This window comes from Peromyscus leucopus, chromosome 2, assembly GCF_004664715.2.
Source record: "Peromyscus leucopus breed LL Stock chromosome 2, UCI_PerLeu_2.1, whole genome shotgun sequence".
In the NCBI taxonomy this organism is placed as follows: Eukaryota; Metazoa; Chordata; class Mammalia; order Rodentia; family Cricetidae; genus Peromyscus; species Peromyscus leucopus.
In genome coordinates, this window is record NC_051064.1 from 34,622,586 (window position 1) to 34,649,443 (window position 26,858).

The following is a 26,858-nucleotide window of genomic DNA, read 5'->3' on the forward strand; positions in this document are numbered from 1 at the left end:
TGCTGGTGCCTCTCACATACCTACATTTATCCCGCATTTCCTCTCTCTACCTGGGAGTTCTGCCTATCTCTCCTGACTAGCTATTGGCCATTTAGCTCTTTATTAAGCCAATCAGAAGGCGCCTTAGGCAAAGGCACCTCATTACAGTGTAAACAAATATTCTGCAACAACTGATTGGGTTTATTTTTTATATATGCTAATTTTCCCATAAAAGAAAATGATTTTGTTCTTAGGAACTGAATCCTTGAAGAGTAAGAAACATGCAAGTTAGGTGCAAATGGTTTTAAAAATAAAAGCAGACCATGTTGTTAGAAAAGGATGATTGCAGCTGAGCATGGTGGCACAGGCCTTTAATCCCAGCACTTGGGTGAGAGAAGCAGGCATTCTGTGAGTCTGAGGCCAGCCTGGTCTACACAGCAAGTTCTAATCGAGCCAGGGCCACATAGTAAGACCCTGTCTCAGTCAATCAATCAATCAAACCCCAAAGGGCAAAACTAAATATAACAAGAAGAGATGATAAGAAAATGAGAATAAAAAGAGAGGGATGGGTGAAAGAAACACTTTTTAGAACTTTAGAAGTGATTCCTATGAATGTATACCTGCCTGTGTAGAAACAGAGAAGGGACATGTAGTGACATGTTGTTACTTAGGTAGGAGCTCACTGTTGTTACTTAGGTAGGAGCATCTCCAGGGCTCAGGTCCAACTCTTGAATCTGGTGCAGCTGTATTGCAAATACCCGCCCCCCTTGGGGGTATTTGCTCACTGTTGTTACTTAGGTAGGAGCGTCTCCAGGGCTCAGGTCCAACTCTTGTATCTGGTGCAGCTGTATTGCAAATACCCCCCCCCTTTGGGTCACTTCCTTATTTAAATATCTTTGCTCTTCTCCTTACTAACATCTCCATCCATTCCTGAGTAACTCCAATGAACAGTCATTGTACTTACTGTTCTGCCTGTCAATGACGATAGGGTCATATCTCAGAGTGTGCCACCTCCACAGGGATACTGGCCTAAGAATCTTGATCAAACTTCAGTCCCTTAAAGATATCCACTCATCTAGGCTGAGAAGTATGGACTTCTGCGAATATTACACACTGCCAAAGTTTAGCAAGAATCTGGAGTTAGCTTACCCAGAATCCCCCATTTCCTATTTGATCACTGGTTGATCAAGTTTCCTTACCAGACTCCATCTATCAAGTGATAGCCCCTCGCCCTGACCTGCCTTCAACAGTATTCCTTTGGAGTTGAGCAGTAATTCTTCCTAGCCTTGATATGGTTTCTGACTAATTTTCCAATCACACACATCCCTCCCCCACAGTAGTTTCTTGGCTTGGAGCTTCCACTTTTCCTTGTATTTGGCACAAAGCTCAATCTGCCAGTCTTTAGCTTGCAGAATCCCATGACAACAGGTCCTTGAACAAAGCTTCCCTTGCTGCCTTTCATGCTTATCAGAACAATTCTACATTCTCAACACAAGGAGACCCAGGCAGGAGGATTGCCATGAGTTCCAGACCAGTGTGGGCTACATGTTAAGAGTTTTCTCTCAATTACAACCTTATAAAAATCAATCCAATCCAATAGGCCAATGGAAAATGAAAAGATATTAACATAGCACTCAACACAAATGCATCCTTCAAAAGTGAACTTAGTCTGACATATAAGAAAAGCAGAATTTTATTTTCTTTTTTGTTTACTAAATTAAATTTTTTTTGAGGCAGGGTCTCTATATAGTCCTGGCTGTTCTGGAACTTGCTATGTAGATCAGGCCGGCCCTGAACCTATAAAGATCTACTTGTGTCTGCTTCCCTAGTGATGGAATAAAAAGACTTGTGCTGCCGTGGATTATAAATGAATTTGAGGGCTGTAGAGATGGCTCAGAGGTTAAGAGCACTGGCTGCTCTTCCAGAGGTCCTGAGTTCAATTCCCAGCATCCACATGGTAGCTTACAACCATCTATAATGAGATCTGGTGCCCTCTTCTGGCCTGTAGGCATACATGCAGGCAGAAATCTATACATAATAAATAAATAAATAAATAAATAAATAAATAAATAAATAAATAAATAAATAAATAAATATTTAAAAAAATGAATTTGAAGTTGTGTCTGTCTGTCTGTCTGTCTGTCTCTCTCTCTCTCTCTGTGTGTGTGTGTGTGTACTGCATTTGCATTATTTCCTCACTTGGTCTCCTCTTTCCAACCTCTTCCATGCTCCCCTATTCCCTGTCAAATTCATGTATTTTTTTAATTACTGTTAAGCGTGCGCGCGCGCGCGCGCGCACACACACACACACACACACACACAAATAAATACATAATACAACGTGCTGAGTTGGTTTATGATTACTCATATGCATATGTTTTTAGGGCTGACCACTTTATATTGGATTGTGAGTTAGAGGGCTCATCCCTGGGGAAGACTAATTCTCTCTCTTTCAGTGGTCCTTGATTGCTTGTAGCTCTTCATCAAGGGGTGGGGCCCTGTGAGATTCCTCCCATCCACACTGGCAGATCAGCTGGTGTTGCCATTGTCCCTGTCTTGTTTAGGCCACCATATTGCTGAGATTTCAGGTGTTTAGAGATGCAAAGGTATTAAACTATAAGGAGACCCTGCCTACTCAGTTCTAACTAGGAAAGATGAGGCTATTTAGGAGCATCCTGGGGGATAAGGATGGAGATGATGAAGCAGCCATTTTCAGAACCATGGAGAGTACCACTTGCCCAAACCAGATGTGGGTGGTGCAAACCTTTAATCCCAGCACTTGGGAGGCAGAGACAGGCAGAGTTGTAGGCCAGCCTGGTCTACAGACCAAACTCCAGGAAATCCAGGGCTACACAGAGAAATCCTGGGGAAAGAGAGAGAGAGAGAGAGAGAGAGAGAGAGAGAGAGAGAGAGAGAGAGAGAGAGAGTGAGTTACCAAGCTTCGGCCTCCCCAGTACTTGATTGTGCTCACTCACTGCTGTGGTCTGTTTTACAGTTTTTGTATTTAGGTTTGGTCCTCAAGATGATGGTATGGAACCTTTAAGAGTCATGGCTAGTGGGAAGTTCTTAAGTCACTCAAAGGACACACTGATGTCCTGGAGAGAGTTACTGAGAGAGCTGGTTGTGACCGTAGCCTGACTGAGTCTCCTTCCGGCTTCCTCTATCAATATGTGATCTCTTTTTCTTGCCGGCACCCTGCCATTTGCCATGGAGGCCTTGCCACAGCCAGCACTGTGCTGTTCGTACTTCGTCTCCTCAAAAAATTCGAGATAAATAGTTTTCCTTAATTAAATTAACATGACTGAGGTATTTTGTTATAGCAATGAAAAAAATTAAAAAGAACTAATTACCCACTAAGGTCAGTAGCATCTGCTCTGCTGGCTGAATTCACTTGGACTCTATTGGTTCAATATGACTCTATTGATCCCACTTCGTATTTTCTTGAAGAACTCATCCCTTAACTCTGCCTCTCCCACACCTGTCTGGCTCACCTTCCACCTCCACTGGCCCTTCTGGTTACCTGGATATGCTTTTCTTTCTTGCTTTGCTCATCTAAATGCGATGTCGGTTTTGTCCTTTGTACTAGGAAACTGCTGAATTAAAAAATGTCCCCATCCTTCTAATGAAACATTTTCAACTCTCCTCACTCATCTGAGACTGGTTATTAGTTCCCCATTTTCCACCTCGATACTAAGCTCGTCTTGTAGGACATGCTTTCTGAGAATTGCTTAGTAATTTATAAGATGCCCAAGTCAAGTCCAATGGATCAAAAAGTACATAGATAAAGTCACTTTATGGTGGCTTCTGAATATAATGTTTATTGCTGAGTCTATCAGTGCAGGTGTGCAATTCCACTTCCTTGAAGGCTGAGGTGGGAAGATGGCAAGTTCAAGGGCAGCTTGAGGAACTTAGTGAGACCTTGTCTCAAAATGAAAAGTATAGGCCAGAGGTATAGCTCAGCAGTAGAGTGATTGCCTAGCATGTGCAAGACCATAGGCTCAATCTTTGGCAAACAAACAAACAAACAAACAAACAAATAAAAATCACGTCTCCCAGGCAAGTAGGACAATATTAGATTTCTTCTATACAAATTGTTTTAGGGTTTCTATTGCTTCAGTGAAACACTATGACCAATAGCAACTTGGGGAGGAAAGGGTTTATTTAGCTTACACTTCTACATCACTGTTCATCATCAGAGGAAGACAGTACAGGAACTCAAACAGGGCAGTGACCTGGAGGCAGGAGCTGATGGCAAAGGCCACGAAGGAATGCTAATTACTGGCTTGCTCCCCAGGATTGCTCAGCCTGCTTTCTTATAGAACCCAAGAAAACCAGCCAAGGGATGACACCACCCACAATGGTCTGGGCCCTCCCCCATCAATCACTAATTAAGAAAATGCCCTACAGGCATGCCTACAGCCCGATCTAAGGGAGGCATTATCTTAATTGAGGCTCCCTCATCTCAGATGGCTTTAGCTGTGTCAAGCTGACATAAAACTATCTAGTACACAAATCAAGAAAACCATATGGTCTGGAGGAGGTGGGGATGGGAGGTGTGCTGGGGGGAAGGGGAAGGGGGCTAGAGGGGAGAGAACGAGGGAATCTGTGGCTGTTATGTAGAACTGAATGGTATTGTAAAATAAATAATAATAATAATAATAATAATAATAATAATAATAATAAATAAACTACAAAAAAAGAAAACCAAATCCTTACAATAAAACTCAGAAGAACATTATCAAATAAATTATTTATTACTGAATAATCAGAGGCATTTTAACAAAATAGCATAACACATTTAATTATTTAAAATGAACAAAAGCATCATCTCACATCTACTTGTTACAGTAGCAAGGCCCTAAATATCCCAAGTTGTATTTTAAAACAAGAATTGTAACATCATGTTAGAAAGTTACTAACATAAATGAAATGTCTATCTTGCTCACTTGATTGTGTCTGAGAAATCTTCCAGATCTTTAACTGCTCAGGTAGGGAAGTAGAGGCAAGACACACCTCTTATCTGTCCCCTTTTCTCTTACCCTCTTCCTTAAGTTTCTCTCCTGCCCCAAGGCTTCCTCCCTTAGCTCCCAGTACTTGCAGGGTCAGATACGCATCAAGGTCTGCCCTGATTGTTCTTCTAGAGTCTTGGTACATTTTTAAAATTTCTGATTTGATTCCTGCCCAATCCCATTATCTGTATGTAATGGCCAAACTCCTAAAAAATAGTGTGGCCTAGTGAGGAACCGCCTGCCAAGAAACGCTTTTAGTGGTCCAAGTTCTTAATTCCCTTTGAGCTGGTGGCATAGAGAACTGTCACTCGGGCGGCGATGGCGCACGCCTTTAATCCAACACTTGGGAGGCAGAGACAGGTGGATCTCTGTGAGTTCGAGGCCAGCCTGGTCTACAGGGTGAGTTCCAGGACAGGCACCAAAACTGCACAGAAAACCCTGTCTCGAAAAAAAAAAAAAAAAAAAAAAAAAAAAAAAAAGAAAAAAGAAAAAAAAGAAAAAAGAAAAGAAAAGAAAAGAATTTATTTTGGGAATTTAGCTCAGTGGTTCGACCCTCAGCTTAAAAAAAAAAAAGAAAGAAAAGAAAAAGAAAAAGAAAAAGAGAACTGTCACTCAGACCATCATCTGGTATCACATCTGGAAATGTGTTAGGAACACAGAACTCCTGGGTTCTTCAAAACACAGTCAGAATGTACACTTTAACAAGCTTTCCCATAATTCATGTGCACAGAAGTGCTCGAGAAGCACTGGTGTGACCTAACTGTCATTTATTTGATCATCGTCGCTGACTCACAGGTGATAGATATATAAGCTATTTTTGCTTTTGAAGCAGGTAGTTCAGACTAGCTTTGAACTGGAAATCCTCTTGCCTCAGCCTGAGTGCAGGTAATATATATATGATATCATATATATACGATCTCTCTCTCTCTCTCTCTCTCTCTCTCTCTCTCTCTCTATATATATATATATATTATATATATATATATATATATATATATATATATATATATGCCACCACACCTGGCTATCTACATACGGTTGAAAGTTTGGGAAAGTTATTTGGTTTTCTCTTGGCCAGCTATCATGGAAGAGGTGACAATGTAACGATAGGCAACTGAGGTTTTGTAGCCATTCAATTTAGACACAGTTCCAACTGCAGCAGGAGTAGTCCTTCAATACTGCAGACACCACTTCAGCACCCATGTGTGGTGTGAACTACAGTGGGCAGTTCACTGGGTCACTTGTGAGCCTTTAGACTTCCTTGGGTTTTGATACTGGCTCTATTCCTACAAGCTTTTGGAATTGGATAGTTAATTGCTCTTCTGGGAGTTGTTTTCTTGTTTGTAAGATGGGTGAGAACACTGTCTAAGAAAGTTTGTTTCAAAAAATTATGTAGCACAATACCACATAGGCAGATATTTAGTTAGTTCCTTTCCCTTTCAACACTTTGATGGAAGTTAATTTTGAAAAAAAAAAAACTTGAAAAAGGAAAATACTTCGTTAGTTTTGAACCAAGTGTGATTTTAATGCCATTGTGGGGAAATTAAAACTCCCTCTTTGGGTTCTTAGTTTTGTTCACAAAATAACTTAAAAATAGTCAGTAGGAACTCCAGGAAAATTTTAGCAGTGTTAGCATCAGCCTTTCTGAGGGGCTGGTCTCTTGGCCAAGTGATTGACAGGCCCAGATGAATGAACTCTTAAGGGAGGAGGCAATAAATAGTATGAATTTTTCTGTTCTTTGGAGAAGATCAGGATGCCATATTTCCACCCAGGGCCAGACATGTATTCCATTCTTTTGACCATGAAGAAATACCAAAGCTGACAAATTAGTTGTGATAATAGTAGGTATGGAATAAAGGTGCTGGCTCTGACCCTGGAATCCTCATACCATCCTAGTGGCTGGTGGAACCTAGGAGGTGTACTGTAGCTTGGCTCCTACCCCTTCAGATGGGATGGGACCACACAGCTGCTGCCAGTCCAATCTGGGACCTGAGTGTCTGTTGGGCTTTAAGAAGCCATTCTTCAAAGACCCAGTCTCCCCAGCTCTTTGGTTAACCCAATTCTGTTTAGTTATTTATTTGTTCATTTATTTATTTACTTTTTGTTTTTCCCACACAGGGCTTCTCTGTGTAGTCCTGACTGTCGTAGAACTCACTGTGTAGACTAGGCTGTCCTGGAACTGAGACAGATCTTCCTGCCTCTGCCTCAGGAGTCCTGGGGTCAAAGGCATGCGTCACCTCTCTGGCCTGTTTAGCTTTCTTTTGCTGGGCTTATTACCTGGTTGACTCCCTGCCCTGAGCCTTAGGTTGCCTTCTTTCTGTAGCTGGATTGTGCTCCTCTGTGCATATGCTTTTCTAAGTGAGGCTTAGGTGGACCTCGGATGCAAAGCTGGCTAAAGGCTTGCATAGCTGTTGCCTGAATGGTTGTATCTGCTTTCCTTGTTCTCAGAAAGTTTACTTGATTCTTAGGTGTAGTGGCTTTTTGGAGTCGACTGTTTCCTTTCATCATATTTGGCTATAGTAATAATAATCTTTTGTCTTCTATGTCATGCAAAAATTGAACCTGCATCCAATTAAGATGGTCTTTTGGTTTCTCTTGTAGATTTTACTCGACTCCACCTGCTTCTTCAAGATGCCCATTATAGTATCATGAACATTTAAACCATATTTGAGTCAAAGATCAGGCAATACTCAACAATTTTCTGATACTTTCAAGACGCCACAGTGGACAGCGGAGGAGTTGTGGAAGTGAACGGCAGTGAGTGGCTCTGTGGGATGGAGATAGGGATCCCTGAAATCTGTGTCAACCTGGCTAGGGTCTCCTTCCCTATCTTTGGGGGCAAACAATGATTAGTTCTAGCACGGCTGGACTACTTGTTTATTCTAAAGGGGCGAAGTCCAGGAAATGGGAGCCCCTTTCATCACTATCCCAGTTTCTGCCATCTTAGGGGACGAATGTGTTCTTATATTCATACTTGCATTTTAATTGTGAAGAATCTTATGTCTTTAATGATTTTATTTTATTTCCTCTAAGCTAAAACTGCCCATGCTTTGGCTAGAATTCGTGCACCAATTACAAACTTCTATAAAACATGGTCTTGTTCTCTGCGCATAAGGATTGAAAGGGCTGGGAACATAGCTTGTTGGTAGAGCATGCCTACCATGTATGTGTAAAGGCCCTAAATTCAATCCCTAATCAATCTCTTCAGGGTTAGCCAGGGTGGCGGAAACCACTGAATACACAATTGCTTATTTTACAGTTTTCTGCACCAAAAGGAAAGGAGACCCATAAAATATGCATCAGTGATACCCTCGATAACGATTTCCCAGGGGGAAAGACAAGCTGTCAGCGGGGAGATTTCTCACCTAGAGTCCTTTCTGCTGATATTTGTCAAGGCAGACATCTCTTCGTCGGCACCCTGCCCAGACCCAGGTGTCTGTGCCTGCCCAAGCGCTCTAAGCAACCAGAGCAGACGTTTCCCGATGGCCAGACACTCTCGACCTTAAACTGCCCTCGCCTGACGTTTCGGGCCGCCGGCTCAGGGCAGGTGAGTCCCGCGCCCGCCGCGCACGGCGCCTGCGGGAGGAGCGGGTGGAACCGAGGGCGGCGGCTGCGGGCTCGGCCCAGCCGCAGTCACAGCGTCCCCGGCCGCCCGCTCCCAGAGCCCCGGCCGGCACCCAGCCCTGCCGCTGTCCCCGAGGGGAGGCAGGCAGCGCACCGGCGAGATGCCGGGCGGGGGGCAGGGCGCGGGGTAGGTGACTTTCTCCCGCCTCCGTTGCCGGCCCAGGGGAGCAATGACATCACGTGGCCTTCTCCACGCGCCGACACAAAGAGCCGCTGCCAGAGGCCTCGGCCAGGGAGGCCGGCGGCCGCCGCTGCCTCTCCGGGCTCCGGGGCCCCGCCAGCCCGGCCCTCCGCCCGCTGCCCGCGTCCTCCTGCCGCCACCGTCGCCCGCGCCCCCCGCGCCCCGCTGAGCCCGATCGCCCGCCCGCCCCGGGCGTCGGCTCCTTCCCATGCGGGCTGCGAGGGCCCTGGGAGGGGCGCCCGGAGCCAGCCGCGCAGCATGCACTGGGGAGTTGGCTTTGCCTCGTCCAGGCCGTGCGTGGTGGACCTGAGCTGGAACCAGAGCATCTCCTTCTTCGGCTGGTGGGCCGGGTCCGAGGAGCCCTTCTCCTTTTATGGGGACATCATCGCTTTCCCTTTGCAGGATTACGGTGGGATCATGGCAGGGCTGGGCTCGGATCCCTGGTGGAAGAAAACCCTTTATTTGACCGGGGGAGCTTTGCTGGCCGCGGCTGCGTATCTGCTCCACGAACTCCTGGTCATTAGGTGAGCCGCAGAGAGGGTCCCCACACGCGGGCGCCTACAGGGGCACCTGGCCCGGGAAGGGCTGGCGCGAAGGGGGGTCCGGGGCCAGACCCTCCATCCTGCCGCCCAAAGGTCCAAGCGTCCTCTCTCATCTTCTCTCTAAGGGTTTCATGGTCACCTGGCCACTTGTGAGGGGCCATTTAGAGTTGATGGGAGAATTAAATTGGGAGGGGAAAGCATTTGCCTCCTAGCATTTCGATGCTAAAAGCAAAGTGCTGTGAGTCACTAGTGTTATGGACCCAAACAATCTGTTAAAGCCCATAGGAAGATTCTAACTGCAGTAATAGAATGAAGCTCTGTAGAAACAGGAAGGTACACTTTTATAAACGCCTAATTGGTTGATGGGTAATAATGCTGGAATATTAAGTATTAGCCTCATCTTTACTTAAAAGGTTAGTTCTCCCTTACTCCTCTCTAAATGTCAACATCATTAAGAGGCTGCAGTTGCAGAAGCCTGGAACCTCCTGTCGCTGTTAAAGATGCTCGGCTAAGTGTCGCCCTGTTCAGTTTTGATGCAGCCTTAACCTGCTTACTGATTACCTGGTATGGAATTGTGAGCACCTTCAGGTTTAAATGCCATTGTTGTGTGATCAGTGGGAGCTCCGAGGGCAGCACCAGCACATGGGGTACTTGACATAACAGGGAGTCTCCCTGAGCTGTAAACAGTTTCATGGCTGCCTGCCGCAGAATGTGTACAGAGCTGACTTGAGAATTACAATAAATGGAGGCCCCTGCTGTTGATACGACTAGTCCCATAGGGCTTTAGTGGAGTAGGTGATACCACAGTGTACCGAGACAGTTTTTGGTTAACTGATATGTCCGTTAATGGCTAAAATTCCCATGCATTTGGGGCCCCAGTCACTGGAGATTATTGGAGGCAGACTAGTGTTCAGTAGTTCAGCATTTCCCTTTTGCCCAGTATTTTCTGAAGGGACAAGGATGTGTTAACAACACATTTTCCAGGGGTGTGGTGAATAGAATATAGTGAGTGAATAGAGGTGCTTAGTTCCAGAGGTTATAAAGTCGCTGGTGACCTCCCAAGAGCTTGCAGAACTCCAGGAGGACACTGTAGTAGCCCCACAGTGTTCACAGTTTGTTGGTTCTGAGAGGGTAAGAAATCAGCTAGGGCTGAGAAAATGTGTTGGCTTTCATATTGTTTAGCCATGTTGGAAGACTGAGAAGTGTGTTTTAAGTTTGCTGCATCTTATTTAGTTCATTGCCTTGAATCTACTTGAACCAAATACAAAAGTTTTAAAGTGAAATATCTCCAGGATTACTCCCCATCTGTGCCTGTGTTAGAACTCGATTTCAAGTCAGGTTTCAGTCCATATAAAGAACTCCCACACACCTCTGCAGCGTTTTAAACAGTAGCTCATTGTTTCTCGGTTGTATTTCAATCCGAAGCCTGTGAGGACCGTCCCTGCACCAGGTGGCTTCCCAGCATTTTTCCAGCTTGTGGAGAGTGAAGACTTCATCTGGCCGAATCCAAAAAGTGGCTTAGATGACCTTGCAGAAATAATGGGGCCTTGGAAGCTCACTTTGGAATAGACCACGCCCTGGAAGCTCTGGATCTTGGACACTATTAAAGTCCTCTGCCCACGCTAGGTCTTTCCCCATTATGGTGACCACAAGCCTCGGCTTTGGATACTTACTTGGATCAAGATGTTTTAAGACCCATGTTCATTTACTTTTGCTTCTTGACGAATGAATTGATAAACTTTATTATAATACAAGCACAAAGAAGGCTGCCGAAGTTTTGGGAACTTAGCAGGACTCTGTGTGTGTGATTGCAAGTATCTTTAACACCTACCACTACAGAGTAGAAGGAGGCTAAGTAACCTGCCCAAGATCACGCAGAAGCAGGAGTAAGACCGAGGCTCCTGGCTGCTTGTGAGAAGGTGCTTGCTTTGTGGTAGAGAAAGGAGGAGAAAGGAGCAGAATGGGGGCGTTTCCTAGGAAGACAGGCCTATGGTCAAGATGCAACTTTCTGCTAGCTTCCAAGAGTAGAGCGATAAGGAGCAGACAGGAGCATTAAGACAGGCTTCAGAAGGTACAAGCTAGGGGAACTTCCACTTCCTGTGAAATCTGAGCTTCCACTGTCTGTACAGTTTAGTCAGAAGAACAAATCAAAATATGAAATGTGTGGGAGGAAAATAGAGCACAACATGGCCCCCACTGTCTGAGTTCATTGGCAACTGTCAGCTCTTCCCCACCCTACCTGGACTTCCTGCTGCCCAGAATAACCTTAATCTATGGCTTTGTCTCGTGAGAAAATGAAATTGTCAGATCACTTAAGAAGTCTAATTAATGAGTATAACCAATGCAGGTGTTTTTAGGGTGAAGCATGGGTGCTTCTCTGGGATATTATTTTTGTTATTTGTATTTTTCTCTATTGTTATATTTTTAAATAATTATTGTCTTAACCCTTTGTTTTCCCCCAAGTGGAGAATGGCCTGGCATCTATATTAAATCCATTCAAGCATCTGGAAATTTGTTTGTAAACCGGATGGCTAAATAATAACTTCATTCCCCGGAGCTCATTTGAGCTTTGGGTACTCCAGCCGAAGGGTCCCTATCTGATATCCATGATTGACTCATTGCCTGTTACGGAGGCGTGATCATCTGTGATGTCCTTAGAGCAGGGGCTGGACCTTGTTAGTTCCTATTAGGTGAGCCATCTGGCCTCTGCAGGTGTTCTCTCTTCAAATCTCATTCTAAGGCCATTTTAGGAAATAAACCACACAGGAAGGTCCTGACCCTAAACTAGGGGAAGGGCTCTGACAAGTAGAAGGATGCCTGTGGGGCCAGACTATCTGGGTTCAAATTGGATTCTGTGCTTAGCCAGTCATGCACCTTGGATGCTAATAAATTATCAATTAGTATTATCTATAGAGTAGAAATAATAACAGTAGCATTCCTTATCCAGTTGATTTAATATGTTAACATATGGGAACTACTTAGGACCGTTTGTCATATGGGCATTCAGTAAAGATTAGCCATCACTAGCTAGCTGAGTCAGAGTGACTGTGTTAATAAAACTAATCAAGGAATTGCCAAATTTTCTTTTCTTTGGACTCTTGAGATCTAGAGTTATTTCAAATATATATATATATATATATATATATATATATATATATATTCATTTTTGCTAGGGGTTGAACCCAGTGCTTCACCCATGGAAGCCAAGTAGCCCACCACAGGACTGGATCTTCACCTCACTCCACTTTTGGCATTTTAGTTTTTTGAGACATGGTCTAGCTGACTTGTCTAGGCTGGCCTTGAACTTGCAGTTTTCTTGCCTATGCCTTCTGAATGGCTGGGATTTGCTACCAGTCTTGGTCTGACACACTTGATCTGAAATTGGTGTTCTTTGGGCAAGTTACACTCTGACTTTCCTGTCTACTGTAAAATGTTAGTGTGGTGTCCCAAAGTTAAACTCTAACAATGTCCACTGTAGATTGCTATTATCAGAATTAAGTAGGTTAATATGGGCAGTGTCTATAAAGTCATTGGCACATGTTGACACCTGACCAGCATCTATTTTGACTATGAGGGTCCTAAGTGAACCTTTAGAATTTGGTTCTTCTGGCCAGTAGGGCAGAGGACTTCATATTTATCTCCTTTTAGTGCTTAAACTTTTGCCTTGCTAATTTACATGAAAATGCCACTTTGTGATGTGAATTATTTTACTGGGCAAAGTCAGCTGTGAATTGCAGAGTTTGTGTTGTCTGCTGACAGTCAAAATGAATCCTGGATTTTAATACCTGACCTCCCACACATTTCCTATAAAGGAAAACCTTTGTTTCATAGTAAATATTTTAATTTTTTGGCTTGTAATTCCAGAATGAGTCATTCTGAGTTCTTTAAATTGCCTAGGCTCTTGGTTAGTAAACCTCAAGAGAACTTGTTTTATGAAGCGGAAATGCTGAAGCTAGTGAGCATCGCATGGTGAAGGTGACAAGCCATTCCCGCTTGGCCAGAAGTAGGTGTCGAATTAAACTGGAATTTGGAGAGGGAAGTAGAAGCTTATGGAGGGTCAAGCCTTGAGAATGGAGTTTATCTAACTGGGAAAAACTAGGCAGACAAAAAGATGGAAATTGTAATAGGTTTCTGAGGAGTTTATGAGCCAGATTGGGTGAACTGGGAAGATTTTGTAAGTGAACAAGACCATATCTTGTTGTGTAAGAATAAATTCTTCTACACTTTCAATGCTTAATAGCCTACTAAATATTTACAGATATTGTTTTATTTAATTCTTGTGATTATCAATATAAAAAAAGAGACCGAATGTTTAGTATCAGATTCCCTGTAAATGTGCACCATGCCACAGCAGACTCATTCGGTTATCTCCTCACCTTATTGAGAAGGGTCTGTTTCCAAGTTTTGGGTAAGGCAGGCATATAGGCACCGTCCAGGCTCTGCAATGTGACTATGTCTCTACCCAGGATTCTCTGTCACCCAGGCAGGCCGTGAATGAGTGATCCATTTCAGCCTCCTGAGAGCTAGGATTAAAGGCCTGAAGTACCATGCTCACCTTCTAGTATTTGCATCCCTGTAATATATGTCATGTATCTACTTCATAGGGTTGTTTTGAAGATTAAATGAGATAATACCCATGAAATGAGCATGGTGCAGAATCAGGTGGAACACATAGTAAGCACAAAATACCTGTTCCAAAACTACTCCTCTTGCCCATAGGCTGCATGTTGATTTGTAGTTACTTCCCAGAGCCACTGGATTATAGTCACTTCAGAGTCTGTAAGGTCCACCTGCATGTCCACTCCACTTCCATTCTCTAAACACTGGATGAGGTAAGACCTGTCGCACACACTTCCGCTTGTGCTCAGAGGCCTACAACCCTACAGGGTCCTCTTAAGGCCCCAAGGCAACAGAAAACTAACATGCAGACTGTTCTTCATTTCTGTTTTGGTTTTGACAGGAAACAGCAAGAGCTTGACTCCAAGGATGCTATTATTTTACACCAGTTTGCAAGACCTAACAATGGTGTCCCCAGCTTATCTCCTTTCTGTTTGAAAATGGAAACATACTTAAGAATGGCTGACCTACCCTATCAGGTACTTGTTTGCAAATATGTTTTATTTTTTTTGTTCTCAATATCACATAGAGGAGGGTGTAGTTAATGTCATAAATGGATGTCAGAGTAGAAGGGTCTGAAGGTTAGACCCCAGTCTCTAGTAAGAGAGAGATACTTGGATTCCAGGGTGTATTGAATTCTTTTTACATCAGTTTTAATGAAGGAATCATAGTATTTCTTTTAATGGGTCCTTTGGTTGGAGGTTTGGAGAGGCATCCAGGGCAGCTGGTGAGAAATGTGAGTGTTCTACTACCTGGTGGGACTTCTCTTTTAGGTTTTTCACTCATCATTTTGTCCTCCACGAATGTGGGGTTAGAGGGCACAGGAGGAATTGGGCACATTTAAAAAAAAAAATAGGTTGGCAGTACTAGGGATTGAAGCTAGCATCTCATGTACTAGTCCAGGGTTCTACCACTTAGCTATAGCTCTGATCTTTGAATACATTTTTGAATTTTTCCTTGTTCTGCACAAGTGGCTTTCAAGGAAATACCTGTACATTTCCGCATCAAAGACGCAAAGGATGTTGGAGAGATGCTCAGTGGTTAAGAGCACTGTGACTCCTGTAGAGGATCCTGGTTTGGTTCCCAGTCCTTACATGGTGGTTCTTGATCATATGTAATTCTAGTTATAGGGGATCCTATGTCCTCTTCTGACCTCAGGCATCAAGGCAAGCATGTGGCACACAGATATACTTGAAGGCAAAAGACTGACACATAAAGTAAATAAATCTAAAAAAACTTACAAGAAGCAATTCAAGAGGAAAAAGAAACACACATACCTATATATACATGCATACACATACATATACACTTATGTGTAATAAGTGATTTGCAAGTATTTTCACACCATGAGAAAAGGAAATAAGCCAAAATCTTAATTATAAGTAATTACTGGAGTTTAGAACATGGGTTATTTTAATATACATATGTATATATGTATATGAATTTACAGATTTTCCCCTAAAAATAGAAATAAGCATTATTCCATAAAAAAGAATTAACAAAAGTATGTATTTGAAGGTATCCAGTTTTCCCTCAGTGATGCTTGAGTTAGCTAATGCATTTGCTATGTTTTTTGTTATTGTTGCCACTTCTCTATGTTGTTTTTCCCTTATGTTTTCCTTTTTTTTTTTTTTTTAACAAGTTCTAACTGTAGGGAGAGTTTTCAAAGCTTTGTTTCTATGTTTGTTTTTGATATTATGGTCAGAGAAAATCATCTCTGTGACACCAGTTCCTTCAGTTTACTAAGACTTTATTCAATTTTGTGGTTATTATTTTTTTTAAATAGTAGAAAAGAATTAAGTAAATATTGTCAGTGTGGGGCAGCTTATTTGTTTACTTGCTTGAAGATATCTGGTGTGTTATTGAGAGCTGCATTTTGCTCTTTTAAAATGGTTTGCCTGTTAGTTTCTGAAAAGGGTAAAACATTCAAGTCTTCGTTGATTGGTCCTCTTTTTGCTGCTCTGTTAGCGCTTTAATACTACTTATATATTTGAAGTTATATTTTTAGGTACACATGCTACAAATGATCACATTTAAAAATGTTTTAGTTTTCAAAGTCCACTACCCCTCTAGTTCTTTTTATAAACTTTTTCAATATGAGTTCTTATGTGTCTTTTGTCTCTTTAACAATTATTAAAGCTGACATAAAAAGCAATGGACTTCATTATAGCATTTTTTTCTTTTATTAAACATAATTGTACCTTTTAAATCTTTAGCGTTAACAAGACAAACACGCGTGATCGTAAATGACATTTCTTAGAATAGTAAACAAATTTTTATAACATAGAAATGTTTACGGAAAAAATTATTCCTTTGCATTTTTATGAATTTATTTTATTTCTAGCTTATTAGGTAAATGCTATATTCTCATATTTGCTTTTACACTCAATATTTCATTTTGGCTGATGTCTGAAATCGATGAAGAAAATCTGACCCCATGAAGATGCAAAGTTTAGAAACAGAGAGGCTGGTTTGGTTTTTGCTGTTGTTTTAGTTAGTAGTTTGTTTGGTTGAGAGTGGAACATTTTCTTACACGTGTGTCGTTACTCTCTGTCTAATTTAGCCCTGTGCTCCACTGCTCCCCTACTCTCTTGATGGTCCAATTCTTCACCCCAAATAGTCTCCTTCTTCACTGTTCATATGAATCACATCACCCTCTCTGTCTCCAGCATTTTGTTGCAGACCTCTTCCCCTCTTGTGGTCCTCTTTCTAGTCTCATGGCACACACAGGTGCATGCATATGTAAAAATTTAAATCTATGTTTTTGCATATGAAAGAAAATGTGAACTTGTTCTTTTTGAGTGTGGTGTGTTTCACTTACCGCAGTGATCTCCAGTTCACTCCATTTTCCGGTAACTGACAGAATTTCATTCTTCTCTATGGCTGAGTAAAACTCCACTGTGTACATAGAATGTATTTTCTTTATCCATTCCCACATTTTCAGACACTTAGGCTAGTTTCTTAAGCTGGCTGTTGGGAATAGTGCTGCATTAAACAAAACATGTGAATGTTGACTGGGTTTCCTTCAGCTATATATCCAGAAGTGGCAGAGCTGGCTTATATGGTAGCTTTTTTGAGAAACCTTCATTCTACATATTGGCTGCACCGATTTATATCTACACCAACAGTTCCTAAGTGTTATTCTTTCTCTGTATTTTTATCAGCATTTGTTGTCAATTGTTTTCTTGGAGAGAGCCACTCTGACTGGAGAGAGATGGACTACGTGCTTTTTTTAAATTCTGGGGAAACTAATGATCAATAGTCTTAAAATATTCCCTTTAATCATGTTCCCTGCCTGTTTCCTGTTGTCTGGATCTCTGCTTTATTTCCCAGTCTCTGTGCTGTCCTGTCAGTCTCTGCTTCCATGTGGAACTTTCCTCCTGTGGAGCTTCCATTGCAGTGCAGGATTCCATTTTTGCAACCATTTTTTAAACATTTTTAATTGTGTGTGCCTGTGTGTCTGGGGGTATGCCCATGTGCTTACGGGTGCTTGTCGAGGCCACAGGTGATCCTTAAAAGTTGGAGTTACAGGTAGTTTTGATCTGCCTGATGTGAGTGGTGGGAATCACACTTGGGGTCTCTGGAATAGTAGTATGCCCTTAACTGTTGAGCCGTCTCTCCAGTCCCTCACTGTGTTTCTCCTCTGTAGTGTTCTTTCTTTTTACATGGTTTCCCTGTGTTGCCTTGGTTGGCCTTTCCTCTTGCCTCTACCTCACACGTGCAGGTGTGTGTTACCATTCCTGGCCAACTGTTGACTACAGTTGACTTTTATCTTTTCTTAGAAGTGTATCTCCTTAGTCAGTTTTCCCAATTTCTCCCTTTATCTGTGGGAGGATATTTGTTATGCTAACTAAAAGCATCTGGTCTGTCCCAGCATTTCTGTTTCATGTTGCCTGTATTCAGCTTGCTACCTTTCTCTTGTGGTGGTTGTACCTCTCAGAGGTCTGGTGTTTGTTTTAGATCTCCTGTCAGGGATGCTGGCTCCCCTGCCCAGGAATTTGTACTGGGCAAGGGCTAAAGCCCCCTGCATGGTCCTCACCCTTCACTTCCGATGTTCTATTCCATTGCTCATCCTGTCTTCCCATCTCTTTGGCTTGATTTTCTCTCACCTATGGACAACTTAAATGAATAGTATAATGAACACCCCCAGTCCTTACCCACGGGTTCACTTATGGTAATTATTTGGCCTCCTTTGCTTTAGCTCTCTTTTTATAGTCTTTTGGAACATGTTTTTGATACATCATTTGAAAGTACTGTGCAAAAACTACGACACTTCACTTAAAATGCGTTAACATGCATATTTCCCAGATAAAGACAGTTTTTCTACAAAACTACAGTATACATTAGATACATGGACTTTTCCCAATCTGTTATAGTTTTCAAAAGGTATTCAAATTATTTCAAATGTAGCCAGTGGAAGGTATCTGGTGGTGGTTATTTCTGGAGTGCAGTGAGTATTCACCTCCTTACATATTGGATAGCAATTGAGCTGAAGATTCAGTGGGCAGTAGAGCAAGTCAGAAACCTAAGACTAGGAAATCTCTCTTAGACTTTGAAATCCTTCATCTCAAAATGATGATAATGGCAGTCTTACTTAGATATAATCATATCTAAGAAAATTATATTTGTCTCTAAAATGTTTTCTCCTGATTTTTAGCTGTAAATCAAAATTTGATTATGAAAACATACTCGAGTTAATAATTTTCAGAATGATCTCTAATTTTCATTTTCTGTAGTTTTTTTGTTCATTTTGTTTTTTGAAACAGGGTCTCACTAAGTAACCCTGGCTGTCCTGGAATACACTATGTAGACCAGGCTGGCCTCGAAATCACAGAGAATTCCCTGCTTCTGCCTCCCTATTATTGGTGTTAAAGGCATGCACCACTATGTCCAGATATTTCCAAAGTAGAATGGGAGTCACACAAACATGTACCAATAGTCCAGGGGAGAGCATAGTCTAGGGGCAGATATGGGAACAATTCTTCTTTAGGGGAGGGGAATGTACACTGTTTAGTGGAAGCCAAAGGAAGGGCAGATAATGGTTTCACCCTGGATAAGTAGTTCATTTGGAACAAAACTGTTTAGGAGAGCAGGGTATTGCAGAGGATGGGGAGAGGGATTCCTGTAAAAGTAGTGACTGTTCTGAGTGGTCTAGTTGGGTGTGGAAGTTGAAGCAGGAACCAGAAAGACTGATAACCAGTGAGGCTGGCAGGTGGCAGCTACTGGCTGGTGTGAGTGTAGTTCACCATTGGAATTTGTTTCTTGTGAGAGGAGGGTGCTGGGGTCAACCAAGGGCCAATGTATGGGAGACAAGTGATCTACCACTGAGTTACAACCTCAGCTCTTGAATTTTGTTTTGTTTGTTTTCATGCTTTCATGTGGCATGGTGTGCATGTGCATGCATGTTGGGATGTGCGTGTGTGTGCCAGTGCAAGGGTGTGTATTTGGAGGTCCAAGGTTGGTAAAGAGAATCTTCCTTGGTTGCTCTTCCACTTTATTCACTCAGGCAGGGTCTCTCAATCAAACCCAGAGCTAGCTGATTTGGCTCAGCTCACCCACCAGCTTGCTTTGGGATCCTGTCTCCAAGGCTGGAATTACAGATGAGCTACCATGTCCACCCAGCATTTACATGGGCTCTGGGAATCTGAACTCTGACCTTCTTGATTACATAGTAAGCACTTTAAGTTGTTTTATTTTATTTTTTGAGACAAGGTCTTAATATGTAGCCCAGACTGGCCTTGAACTCAACTGTCTTGTCCAACCTGGCCCTAGACTTAAAGTGATCCTCCTGCCTCAGCCTCCTGAGTTCAGGAATACAAGCATATGCTACCACATGTAATTGCAACTCAATGATTCTGAGGAAGAATATTTACCCTCATTTGCACTGTAAAGAGTTTCTTCTGATGGCATCATTGAAGCTAGATTACATCTGAAGAGATGAGTCTGAAAGGGATCTGTTGGGAGGATACAAGTGCAGCAAGGGAAATTGGGAGCAAAGGCAGTGTTGTATGGTGATTATACACCTCTAGAATACAAATTACATGAATGTCAGGTGCCCTAGTAACTTCCAGAGAGGTGTGTAATGAGTCTTTTTATGTCCTGCCAGCCAACTCCCAAGTAATGACACAGAGACCTGTATTAATTATGAAAGCTCAGTCTTTAGCTTAGGCTTGTCTCAACTAGCTCTGATAACTTAAATTAACCCATTTATATTAATCTATATTCTGCCACATGGTGTTACCTCTCTTCCATCTTGTATTTCCTATTTCTTCCAAGTCTGGCTGTCGGCTCTGCCTTTCTTCTTCCCAGAGTCCTCCCTGTTCCCCGAAGTCCTGTCTAACCTCTTCCTGCCTAGCTATTGGCTATTCAGCTCTTTATTAAACCAATCAGAAGGTGCCTTGGCAAAGACACATCTTCACAGTGTAAAGAAATATTCTGCAACAGATCTGTTTCCACCGTCCATTCCTGGGGGGACAAACATTGTGTCTAGCATTTACATGAGTATACTACTAGAGGGGAACTAGAGGACATTCCATTTTCTACATTGGGCATAGACAATCTGTATTTAGTTACCACTTTTTCAGGCTAGACCCACTTTCATTTGATAATAAACAATGAGATAAAGTATCAGGACTCCACGAACAGAGACCACTCTACCAAAGATAGTGATAAGTGGCATTTAGCTAGTTCACACTTTGCTTTGAGCCTTCTGAAAAGGTGAGAACACCTACCAATTTGAGAATTTCAGGACCCTGAAGCTCAATCCAAGCTTATATGTACAAATGGATGCCTGCCCACCGAGTTTTCGAGTACCAGTTTTCTCAGAGGGGCTAACATTTGCCAATATCTAACAGTATTTGCATTATCTATTTGTACAAAGTATGAGGAAGAGTTTGTGACAATCAGATTAATTGAGATCGTATAGTCTGCAAGACAGTGGATACAATCAACCTGGAAGTTTAAATGACTATATTTATTGAGAAATCTGATTGAAGACATGAAATTCTCCAGAATCCCCTCCATTCATGTGGTCTAGGTCTTTACTTTTTATACATTTTTACTTTTATACATTTACTGTAATTTTAATAATAAACTGTGTGACTTGATCTGGCCACCCTTCATTTCTGGATCATAATATTCCGAGACACCGTAAGCTTCTAACATGCTTATAGATCGAAATAGAGCTTGTCTGGACAGATATGGGTACCACTCCAGGACTAGATGTTAAAGGTCTGGGCTGAAAACCAGGAACCTGCTGAATTTCCTTTAGGAGACACAGCAGTTGAGCCTGTTGTGTGTTCTTTTTAAATCTCAGTATGATAATTTAGAGGACCGCTCGCTCTCAGTGTAGTGACAATATGCATTATTCAGATGCAGCATATTGGATTTCAAGTGAGTTCTTTGGATACTACATTGGTACAAGCTTCTTTGTGGTTTATTTTCACCTTTCTTTCTATTGTGGATAGTTTACACATTTATAGCTAGTCTTGTTCATTTTGAACCCACCCCTTCCTTCTCCCACTCCTTGCCTCAGAGTCTCCTTCCTTCCCTAATCCAGATAGAATTTGAGTCCATGTAGAACCTATGGGAATAAATTAATACTTCAATGTTCAGTAAAAGGCTATCCTTCTCCCCTTCTAGAGTAATAATCTTAAAGAGTTAAGACGCTGAGTCCATTTGAGTAAATAGTATGGACACAAGCACTGATGGGTTGCAATGTTTGTTTCTGCGAATAAGTGAAATTTATATACACATTGCTTTTCTCTTTTTAAAAAATGCTATTTAGAACTATTTTGGTGGAAAGCTCTCTGCTCAAGGGAAAATGCCTTGGATTGAATATAATAATGAAAAAGTGTCTGGCACAGAGTTCATAATCGACTTTCTGGAAGAGAAGCTTGGAGTGAACTTGAACAAAAACCTTGGCCCTCATGAAAGAGCTGTCTCAAGAGCTGTGACCAAGATGGTGGAAGAGCACTTTTACTGGTGAGTCCCCGGTGTGTGCCCCTGTACCTCCCCTAGCTAGCCTAAATCCTCTTGAACTTTCCGACATTCATCTTCTTAAATTTTTTTTGTTAACTTTTACTCACCTGTCTCAAAGATTTTTTTTTTTTTTATCAGAAATAACTTTGACTTAGGGTCAAAGTTCTGTCTGTTGTCTCCAAGTATCTAGACCAGGACTCCACAGGCATTCTCTAGAGTCTATCTTTCACAGCCTCATCCACTCAACTCTGCCAATAAGCCTACATATTTATAAGCAGACTACATTCCAGTAAAACTATCGTGTGCATAGAAACTTGGATTTCATTTATAATAACACGATCTTCCTTTTATGTTTTCCCAACCACATACACACACAAAACCTTCACAGCCTGCATGCTGCAATTTGTTGGATTTTATGTGAGGGAGGCATTTCAATTTGTGGGGCTCATTAGTACAAACTTGTAAATGAAAATGCATCAGATGCTAGACAATGGTGGTGCATGCCTTTAATACCAGCACTCAAGAAGCAGAGGCAGGTGAATCTCTGAGTTTGAGACCAGCCTGGTCTACAGAATGAGTTTCAGAACAGCCAGTGCTTCACAAAGAAACTCTATCTAAAAAGAAGAAAAGAGAAGAAAAAAAGAAAAGAAAGTGCATTAGACACTAAAGGAATGCATGGAGGGCTAAGTACAGATCTGATTCCTCAGTGGAATCAATTACACATTTGTGAGATTATGTCACCTTTCCTTAGGTAGCATTCTGCCCTGATTGCTGCATTTGTAGCTCATGGTTCCATGGAGCATCATACAAGTTTGAAGCATCACACACGTTTGAAGCATCTCACAAGTTTTGAGCATCACACAAGTTTGGAGCATGACACAATTGGGTTGAGCAGTTGCTCTGTTTTGCTTCAGTGGTCCCACGCTGCTTCAGCACCATGCGAGTTAAACACATTTGGCTAGTCTTGCTTTGCAAACCTATTTGTCTTGTAGGTGTTTCCCTCTTACATTTATTTTCTGGCACTTATGCCCTCTTCTCTATCCTCCTAGAGATGGCAGGCAGTCTCTTCCAAATATTTGCAGACTTTACTTTGTCCTAAATACTTAATTAAACATCATTAATCCCACTTTATTAGTATTGCTATTTCTTGGTTAGATGTTGGTTCAGGAGCTTTTACTAACCACTTCCCCCCATCAAGGCCATTGCCTCATGGGACTGACTATGGGATTTTTTCTCATTGGCTCACTGTTTCATCCATTTGCCCTCTTTATGAGTAGGAAACTGGGTGTTCCTGTTTCCGAGATTTTAAATGATCCTCTATTTTTTCTCTTCCCATGTTTGATTTTTTTTTTTTTGACTTTGTTTATCCTGGGGCTGACCAGCATTCCACATCCTCTCCTTACCTCACTATAAAGATGAAGGAGGGCTGACCAAGGAAGTGCCTTGTGGGAGAGTGTAAACATATCATTGAGTGTTTTCAGGAGCCTGGGTCCTTCCCATGTAATGCTGATGGATATGCCAGGTTTCTGCTTTGTCATAGTGAACATTAAGATGCATGACTGTCCAGCTTGCTTGGCTTCTGGGAAAGACTTGTGGAAAGGATCCCATCTCATTTGTTTGCCAGGTTTTAGACCCAGCAGTAGAAGAGGGAAATAAAGAACCTGCCCTGGGCCTGACCCTCAAGTTACCTTTTGACAGCGTTCTACAATTTTTATTACTACTTTATTCCCTGGTAGAAGCTCACAGACACCATGTTTCTGCACTTCTCTTCACTAGCCCTCAGCTAATATGGGAGGTAGGGCAAGCTGTGGATGTGAGCGAGACGAAGCAGGAGGAAGATCATTGACTTCCAAGAGCTTACTTTACTTGGGTGGTACATAGTCTCCCTAAAAGCTAATATTGTTTCTCTAACTCACTTTCTATTAGAAAAATGGGGAGGGCATTTTGAGATACAACATACATTCATCTCTAGTAGCACAAGGAAAACCAACCTTTGTCCTGTTTCTTTTCCTCACCCCCTCCCCTCCTGCAGAGACTCTCCATACCCACTAGGGAGCTTTATATCCCCACTTTCACAAGAATGTCTATGGCAATGAGTCCCTGGACTGACTCTTCCCTTGGGCTTTTCTCCTGCCCTGTCCTTCCCATCCCAGAGAGCAGAATGGAAGCCATCCCCTGCACAGGAACTGACCTCAATGTATGGTAGTTTTCTGTGAAATTCTCTTACATGTTAACAAGCACTGAGCTCCCAGGTTATGATTGTACTTACAGAGGTGGGAAGAGAAAGTCAGTAAACCCTCGGTGCTTGGCTCAGTTATTTGATGACCTGAAGTTTTTTTTTTTAGATATATTTTATTTTGGCTTGAAACTTTGAAAATGCTCTGGTACAATTTTCTATTAGGCAGAGGTGATGGAAAGCTGGCATTATTATGTAACACGACATAATATTGAAGCTCTGTTTTAGGTCTATTCAGATAAGCACAGTCAGCTATAAAGTTGTTTTTCTTGCACTTGAAATCTATATAATTGTATTCCACTTGCATTATAAAAACTATTATTGAAGATGAAGAAGGTTGTTTTTTTTTTTCTTTCTTATCTCCTTTGTTTTATACTGAGTGCCTAAGTTAGATCCAGTGCTTGGAAACTGGTATAAGAGGTTTTCTGAGACAGGGAATCAAATTACCAGAATGAAATTGATTTTTGTAATACCCTTGCTTCTTCAGTGACATATACTGCCCCCTTATGGCCATCAGTGAAGACCTTAAGAGTCTTCTAACCCTATGTAATAAGTACAACACTCAACGTTTTCAGTGATATGAATCTGCTTCTGGGTTTCCCATAATTTATAAATTTTAAGTTTCATTTTTTTGGAACTTGTATTGAAGCCAGGGCCATGTGCATGCTAGACAAGCACTCCAGTACTGAAGGCCATCTCCAGCCTGAGCTTGGCTTTTGATGTATTTTAGTGTTTGGGAGAGATGGGGAACTTTCATAAGATAGCTTACAAGAAGGTGTGTGAAAGTCTGAACAAGATGGCTGATTACAATGGCACAGATTCATTCCACTTTCCCCTTCCTTATCCAGTTTTAGCTGTAGGAAGAGCTCTCGTTTGGAAGGTTGGTGGAATTTGATGATAGTTGAAGAAATAAATTCCTACCCCTTTAAAACGGAATGTAAATAAAAGACAGCAAGGGTGTAGCCCCATGGAGAGAGGGGCTTTTTTTTTTGACATAGGGTCTCACTGTATTTATTATCTTAACTAGCTGGGAACTCATAGAGACCCACCCACCCTTGCCTTCTGAGTGCTGGAATTAAAAGGTATGTCACCATGCCTGGCAGTGAAATGCATTATTATGTCTTGGAAGGCCATACTCTCAGACTCAACAGTTTGTAGCTGTCTGTTTATTAGTGTTCATTTATGCCTTGGGCATGGCATCATGTTAGGTTATGGTGGCGATATAGCTCAGAGGCTAAGCGCCCATTTAGCAGGCATAAGGTATTGGGTTTGACTCAGTACTAAAAATCAAATCAGAACAAAACAAAACCCACCAGGGATCAACAGTTTTGCCCTATTCCTTTCCCCCTTCCCTCCACCCTGATGTTTTGGTCTCCTTGAGACAGGATCATGTTATGTAAACTAGTGAGTTATGTAAATTCACAATCCTCCTGCCTCAGCTTCCCAGGTGCTGAGATTACGGGTATGGGTGATGATGTTTGGCCTTTTGTCTGTTCTCTTGGTTTCCTTTCAAAATATTTGAGCCAGTTTTAAATCTTTAAATCTTTGGCCCCATTTTTGTAGGCAAGATTAGACACATTAGTTGTGATAAGGAAACTGAGTGTCTTAACTTTCTGAAATAGATTTTCACATGATAAATTACTTTAATTGCTTATGCTAGTCTACTTTCCAAATTGGCCCTTCCTGCTACTCCAGTTAATAATTCATGACTCCTTGTGCACTGGGCTTCTTCCCAGTGAAGATAAAGGTGCCACGAACTCCTCAAGACACCCGTGGCAGCCGCTTCATCTTCCTCCATGGATCCGCCTCTCTATTTTTCTAAGTACATGCCATCCCTTAGAAGCATCACATAGCCAGCACTGGGTCAGTGTCAAGCTGTTTTTCATTTCATCAACAATTCATACTTCAGCAAATGAAGCGAAGGACAACTAGTGTACAGATACCATGCTCCTACCCCCACGTGGTCCTCAGGCTGGAGGGCCTTTGTGGAGAAAATCTTCCTTAAGCCTTTATGATTGTCATTGTCAGGGTGAGTTTGAGTTGCTGAGGGGAGGCAGGAAGCACCTACTGGTGAGACGAGGATAGGGATCGCAGAGGAAGCACCAGCATGGTGGAGCCCAAGCACAACTGGAGTGGCACGTGAAGGAGCTGACCGTAAGGATGATTAGGATGCTCGGGTAGAGGCAGCAGTGTCTGTAAATACTTGGAGCCAAGAAAGAGGTGTTTGGGGGGTGTCTCAGTCCATCCAGCCTCCTGTAACCGAAAGCAGGCTGGGAAGTTTAGAAGTTTGTATCTCACTAGCCACAGAGACCAATAAGACTGAGGTCAAGGTTTTGACAGACTCAGTGTTTAGTGAGGGCCTGCTTTCTGGTCCACAGATAACCATCTTCTTACTGTAAGGTCACATGGTAGAAAGAATATAGAAACTCTTATGGGGTCATTTTTATAAGAGCAGTAATCTCACTCTTGAGGGCTCTAGCCTCATGACTTAAGTACACCGAAGGTCCTGCTTCCTAATACTACCCATACTGGTTTCAATATAAGAAATTTGGGGACATGAACATTCAGTCTGTATGGAGGTTCATGTACTTCTATACAGCTGATATAAAGGATTTATGGGAGGCCATGCTGAGAGACGGAGACTGGGAAGGGCTAGATCATGGTGAGGGTCCAGGGATTTCTGACATTGC

At 42.2% G+C, this 26,858-nt stretch overlaps 1 protein-coding gene across 3 annotated transcripts in view; it reads left to right on the forward strand.

Moving 5' to 3' along the window:
• The first annotated feature begins 8,256 nt into the window (after positions 1–8,256).
• The window catches only part of Faxc (failed axon connections homolog, metaxin like GST domain containing), an 81,404-nt gene continuing 62,802 nt past the window's right edge, over positions 8,257–26,858 (forward strand). The window contains exons 1-4 of one of the 3 annotated variants that reach the window (XM_028877998.2): positions 8,257–8,535; positions 9,196–9,317; positions 14,296–14,431; positions 21,739–21,935. In XM_028877998.2, the coding sequence (XP_028733831.1) occupies positions 9,211–9,317; positions 14,296–14,431; positions 21,739–21,935 (440 nt within the window). In that variant the 5' untranslated portion in view covers positions 8,257–8,535; positions 9,196–9,210. Of the gene's footprint in view, positions 8,536–8,576; positions 9,318–14,295; positions 14,432–21,738; positions 21,936–26,858 lie in introns of those variants that run through there. The other 2 variants (XM_028877999.2, XM_028877997.2) reach the window with 2 other exon arrangements.